Genomic DNA, 6,655 nt, shown 5'->3' with positions numbered 1-6,655 from the left:
GCATACAAGCAGTTGCTTCTTTACACAGCTTACCACTACAGGAATTTTTGTCTGGATGCATTATCTAGGGTGTGCTAACCAAACCTCACCTTCTCCAGGCCTGCAGTTATCACCATCCTGTCACTCGACTCTGTGATTATCTCATGGCAAAGTCCTTCTGTGTCCTTAGCAATGCTTGAGGCAGGTAACTGTGCTCTTAAAGTCCTTACACACGATTAAACCATGTCCCTAAACACCATACGTCCATGTTTTCTGAACACTTCCAATGACGGTGATTCCACCACTTCCCATGTTCCAATGTTTGATCACCCTTTCAGTGAAGAAGTTTTTCCCAACACCCAACCTAAACCTCCCCTGCCACAGCTTGACACCATTTCCTCTTGTCCTATAGCTTGTTGCCTGGGAAAAGAGACCACCCCCCCAACCTCCTTTCAGGTAATTATATAGAGCTATAAGGTCCCTCCTGAGCCTCCTTTCCTCCAGGCTAAACAATCCAGCTCCCTCAGCCATGCCTCATAAGACTTGTGCTCTAGACCCTTTACCAGCTTTGTTGTCCTTTTCTGGACACAATCCAGCAACTCGTATATGCTCTCACACACACATTTAGCTATATAGATACTATTCTGGAGACAGCACACCCGATGACTTCTGTTTCACTTGCATGTTGGCTCCTTAACATCCTTAATGGTTCAGAGTCCTTTAGTCCCAAACAGAGGTGCACAAGTCCCCTCTCTAGCCCTTGAACCTCATGAGTGTGTGCTGACCCACCAACACCGTACACCGTCTCACCAACACCATCAGCCTGGTGGAGGCAGGACAATGTTCAGTAGACCTCGTTCTCCACCTGGCTCTTGGAGGCCTAGGCAGGCTTATATTCAAGAGCAAATAAACAGAGGGCAAGACTTGTGTAAACTCATAAGCATGGAAGCCCCTTCTTGGCAGTTTCCTGTTTTAGCAAACAGTTTACTGCAAAATTAATTGCAACAGAATGTGCTCTAGAGCCTCTGGGTACAGATAAATGCCATTTTACTAGGGGTAGCAGAGAAGGTGCCTTCATTAAATCAAAATAAAACAATGCCTGATTATTGCAAGGGACAGTACACTAACAAATATAACTTAGCTACATCCTGGCCACTGAAACTGTAAGTAGTCCTTGAATATCATGATGTGTAAATCTCCAAGCATTCCATTTAAAGATGTCTTGTCTTGGACTGATCCTTTGCTATTGAAAAGCCAACCCAACCAACCAGCTGACTGAGTGCTTGGCAGTAGAGAGCACATATGCACTAAAGTGAAAAAAACAGTGAAAAAGGGAGAGAGAGAAAGAGAGAGAGAAAAGGAGACAGAGGAAATCTGTCAGAGCACTCTGGGAAACCCTCTTGGTAAGGCATTTGAATCAGCTTTTGAATATCAAATGTCATAAATTTTAATAGGCACAGCATGAGATGTAAAAGAAATGGTTGCTTTAAAACAAGATCTACAACCAACCACAGTTACAGTCCATTGTTACGGACTCTCTACCCTGGAAAAGAGACCAGAGAAAGCTGATCAGGGGTTTAGGGTAGAAAATTAGTGTGTCTACTTCACCAAAGTCACCATGCTTTACATGCAGAGAGGGTGTGGGCTTTTGTGCCATAGATGCTGCCCACAAGCTTGTTTGAGTATGCAGTGGCTGTGGATGAGGAAGACCCTGTTGAGTCCTGGAGGTTTTGCTACAATCTGCACACAGAGCAGTCAGAATTCATCTAGCTAGTATTTCTGTCATCCCACACCAAAAAAAGTGAGCAGGTGAAGAACATTCCCAGGCAACTTTTTTTTTCTTCTGAACAAGTTCTCTGCCAACTTGTGTAATAAAATACATGGGAAAGAAACATGATGAATAATACAAATTTTCCTTGCAGATTTCTTAAACCACTTCGATCACAGGTTCTCATCTTTATGGCTCCCAGTTGTTCTGCACCACTTGTCCCTTGTCCTGAAAAAGCATTTGCTAGAAAAGGCTGGAATTCATCTCACCCCCAATGGGTCGGTGTTCTTCCAGACAGGAGGGCAGAGGCAAATCCTGGCCATGAGAGCTTTTGCTGCTGGAGAGAAAACCACCTCCAGCCCCTGCAAATGTGCACAGAGATGAGCACAAAGGTGAATGCCTGAGTCAGCCTGGTCCTGTCATGTGGACTTCTGATGGCTGGACAGAAGGTTGCCATTAAACCTGCTCCCTGAAAGCAGAGCTTCTGAGTACATGTCTTGGGGTCCATGGCTAAACCTCACAGAGTCTCTACATTTGCTGGTGAGTGAGGAGACAGCATAAGACAAGCTCAGTTGCTGGGGCAGAGAGGTCAGTGCTACCCTGGCAAAGGTAAAACACAATCCAAGGTCTTTCCCACCTTTTCTTCTTGTGTCACGCAATACCTTTCTTCTGCACAGCAAATAATGCAAGCGAGTCTGCACACATCCTACACACTCCTGCATCCCCTAAGTGTTTTGCAGTGAATGAGGCAGGTAACCTTAACAGGAGCACACAGAACTTTGAAATCCAAGGCTGTATCATAGGACAGGTGAATCAGGGCACTTTTAAAGTTGTCTGTGCAATCTCGTTTCCAGCGTATCCAAATCCTAACTGCTTATTTGTCATCATTAGTAGTGACTTTGAGGGCATTAGGGAAATCTATGCCCCATAATGGAAATTGGCACTCCACTGTGTGACTTTTGCTGCCCACCTCGCTTGGCAGGAGCTTGCAAGGTTCTGGCAGATCTGAGCTGGGGCCACCTCCTCAGATGGGAGCTTGCTTTGGCTGCATAGAAGGACAAACTGCCCTTGAGCTGCTCATATGGGACCACCACTTTGTTGCCCTCTGGGAGGGATGTTGTAGTCTTTGCTGCAGTGTTGTCCCATGCGCGTGTCCCTCTGGTGTCCTCTAACACCGTGAATCCCTGCACGATGTTAACAAACCCTTCCCTCGTACAGGCTTTCTAGGCAGCTCTTCAGGGCTTCTCTCACTCGTAGCCAGAGAAATAAAACCCATCCATCTACTAACCTCTCCCCTCCCCCCAGCTGCCAGAATAAGCTTTTTCCAAGACATTCAGACAATCAGAAAGAATGTAATATTTGATGGCAAATAGCTCCACATAAGGTACAAAACAATTTTTGGAAAAACAGCTGATGAAATGTTACAGCCAAAGCTGTGAAAAAATAAACAGGATAGCAAGGAAAAGGACTTTTCTTGGTGGTGAAGCGTGATGAAGTGTCATTTTAGGAAGACACAGATATTTGCTTTAATATCAGTGGCAATGGGTCACCTGTCTATAAAAAGCATGTGATGAAAAATATCTGTTATTCACATCTCAGTCAAAATAAATTTAAATCTAGGCTGTAAATTCCTAGTTTGCTAAATATTCAGAAGTATTTTCCCATCTGTTCTGTAATAATTCAGCTATCTGGTTCCTATAAAGAATTTGGTCATCTGCCATTTGGGCAGAGAATAATTTTTTAAAATGCATTTAAGTCTCATGGTATCTGAAAGTCATACAATTATCAAGTTAATTAAATCAAGCTAGAGTTCCCCATCAAAATAATGTAATCTTTGACTCACGTTGGGGAAGTGTTTTTGACAGAGAGGGGTTCACTTCAGCTGGTCACACAGCGTACAAAGGAGCCTCACAGAAAACATCACTTCGGTGTATGAATCCTATAACGCAAATAAATAGCACCAGGCCAGATGCCACGGATACTGCAGCTCCTGGGTGCCAGCTCCTTCAACCTAAGCCACTGGGTTATAGGATGATGCCTCTTTACTTGCCATCACTCACCAAGAAATAGCAGCATCCCAGATTCCCTGCTGAAGGAGGAATGCTGTTGCCTCCTTTCTAAGTGCCTGGGGACAGAGAGGAGGAGTGTGTGGTACCCAGCTGGGGGAAAAGCTTCCTTTCGGAAGAAGAGGGGGACACAGCAATCAAGTGCTTGGCAATGTAGGTCCAAAGCACAGCATTACAACAGCATTTCAGGGAATGTGTCTCCCACTTCTCCTGTTTACAGATATGTGGTGGTTGGTGAAAGACTTTTTCACAAGTGGATGGGTACACTTGGGGTAGAACAGAACATACTGCCCAGCGTTGTTTTTGTCGAATTACAGATCAAATGTAAATGCAGGAGTAAGAAATGGGGGTCACCAGGACAAGCAGGGGCAGAAGGGATCATGTTTGATGAAACTCTGCATACAAAGTTTCATTGTGGTATTTGGCAAATCACTTAATCACCTCGAAGACTCAATTTCACCAGATCTCCAAAATATTATTATTCCAGACTTGGATGATTCTGACCTAAAGAGCCTACAAGTCATGCAGCTTTGCTGATAATAATTAAATTACTTGAAACGTAATTCAGCAATTCAGATGTTTCTGTCCTGGAGTTCTGTCCTAATACAGAAGTGAAAAATAGTAAGTATTTCCATATTTCACATTTTACAAAACACTAGGGAATTTGCCCCAGTCTTCCTCTGGACACGCAGCTCTATTTTGGACTACTATAACATTCCATGGTAATCCCAAAAGGGGCACCTGACTGCTGTCAGGTTGGCTTTACTTGGCTGCTGCTGTTACATCATTCACATTATCAAAGTGAAAGCTTTTCAAATATGAAACTGCAGCTGGAACTGTTTCTTAGTCATGCAAAGTCTGTTCTCAGCAAACACAACACTGAAACTTCAAAACGTGTCCCCATATCAGATATGGATAAAGTCGGGAAAGCATGGAAAAACATGGGAGAAGGCAGAAGATGAGGGTAAAACACTAAAGACTGAGGTACTGATGGTTGTTGGGTAGGTGTTGCACAGCAGGATGCCAAGGATTAGGGGATTCTGGAAACAGGATGCAGAGCAGTGGTTAAGAGGGCAGGTCTTGAAAGAAGAGAAGAGGCTGGATGGAGGTTAGAGGATAGGAGGAAGAAGTTCTGGCAGGAGATGAAAAGGGAAAGACAAGGATGAGGGTAGCTTGCTCTAGATAAAGCCCAAACCCAAGGAATTCAGCCAGCAGTACCATGCATGGGACCTTGTTGCCCTCCATGACAGGAGAGACCCAGGGAAGGGCAAAGCAACATCCGAGGCCAAGACCTTCTCTAGGAAAGGCTAGGTCAGCCTTGTGCATGCCATGATTGTTCTATTTGCTTTTCTGTCTTGACATCAGGAACTTAAGCAGCTATTATTTTCTGACAGTCAGCAAATTGCCCTCCTTGTGTAACAGTCTACATGTCTGTATCTGTGCCCAATAAAAACAAGGAACAGGGAGGGTAAACATGTACGGGCCCCCCAGTTGGCTGCGGACAGAGATGGAGAGATTAACAGAGCAATCTGCTGACCACAAGACCCCTCACTAACATAGCTAAGTTTCACTCTCTAGGATAAATTCTCCCCTCAGCATCACAGTCCCATTTTTGCTTGCTCTGAGGCATAACTGTGGTGCTGCTCCCACTGGTGCTGAGCCCACTTGCAGGTGAGACTCAGCTAACTGGCAGCATTGGAAGGGCTTAAGGTGCTCAGGGTTTCTGTCTTTCTTTAGCTCTACCTGCACACTGAGGTTGCGTTGAGAGCTGGGCATGATTATCCCATAGAGTGAAAAAACAAATAATCACTGAAATCTCGTTATTTTCTAAAATGTCCCTTTCTTACTTTTTGCTTTGGAAAGTAGCTTTTTTTTCCTCATTTCATTTCCACTCTCCTGTATTTGTTTCCTTTTCCATTCATTTTGTTCAATTTCTAATCACTGTTAGTGAGAGAGAAGATGAAAGTGACAAATGAGAGAGAAACCCTTCCCTGAAGGTGTGCAGCCATCTCACACAACACTGTGGGAGACGACTTATTTTCACACAACCCAAATTAAGATAACTTTAAACTTTAGAAAAATAGATTCCCTCTATTTTTTGCCAGCTCAGGTAGATGAGAAACCATCTTTTCTTCTTTTATGTTGCACTGCTCTGCCCCATGCTTGCACACCTTTGCCTCCATTCCTGCATTTCAACTGAAATTCCAGCAGAAAATATATTGAAAACCAGCAGGAGGCGGTGAAAATCACATATCTACCTTGTGTCCAGGTTTTCTCCCTCTCTTCTTTGGGATCTTCACAATGGGCAAAGCCCCAGCCGGTGCAGGGAAGAGGTTGTGAACAGCCACTTTGATGGGCGCTGATTGGAGCGGGGGCCGTCCTCTCTTCCTCCCCACCATTCTGGGGGACTGCATCTCCTCAACGGCCAGGCCGGAGTCCAGGCATGGCAGGTGGCTCATCTGCCCCAGGGAGAGAAAAAAAAGGGAAAAAAAAAAAGTGCTTTTAGTTTAGTTTTCATTTTAGGTTTTTCATCCAAAGGCAGTTTTCTCAATGCTGCTATTTTCCCTGTTACCATTTATCAAAAAGGAGCAAGAAATACACCACAGATGTGTGTTCCTGAGTGAGATTCACCTGACCACAGCTGGCTCAGCTTCTCCAAAGCTAAACAAACCCCTTATGATTCCTGTTTTCTCTCTGTTGACTATGAGTACAGTAGAGGGAGCTGGCTCAGATGCTGAGGTGCCTATTGCAGATGTCCAACAGGTAAACTCCACAATAAGCACCTTGATCTGCATCCTGCAGATAAGCATGATGAAGGCATGAGCTTGCAGCCATCAGTCAC

The 6,655-nt window shown here is 44.5% G+C and overlaps 1 protein-coding gene across 1 annotated transcript in view; it reads right to left on the bottom strand.

The window, feature by feature from the left end:
• SCML4 (Scm polycomb group protein like 4) overlaps positions 1–6,227 on the bottom strand; it is a 45,564-nt gene extending 39,337 nt beyond the window's left edge. Inside the window, exon 1 of the mRNA XM_029962855.1 lies at positions 6,072–6,227. Coding sequence (XP_029818715.1) covers positions 6,072–6,227 — 156 coding nt within the window. The remainder of the gene's footprint in view (positions 1–6,071) is intronic.
• Positions 6,228–6,655: the final 428 nt, after the last annotated feature.

Source organism: Manacus vitellinus, unplaced genomic scaffold (genome assembly GCF_001715985.3).
Source record: "Manacus vitellinus isolate BGI_N305 unplaced genomic scaffold, ASM171598v3 scaffold_4_pilon, whole genome shotgun sequence".
Lineage (NCBI taxonomy): Eukaryota > Metazoa > Chordata > Aves > Passeriformes > Pipridae > Manacus > Manacus vitellinus.
Note: the sequence above shows the minus strand (reverse complement) of the source record. Positions and strands in the feature narration are given on the sequence as shown.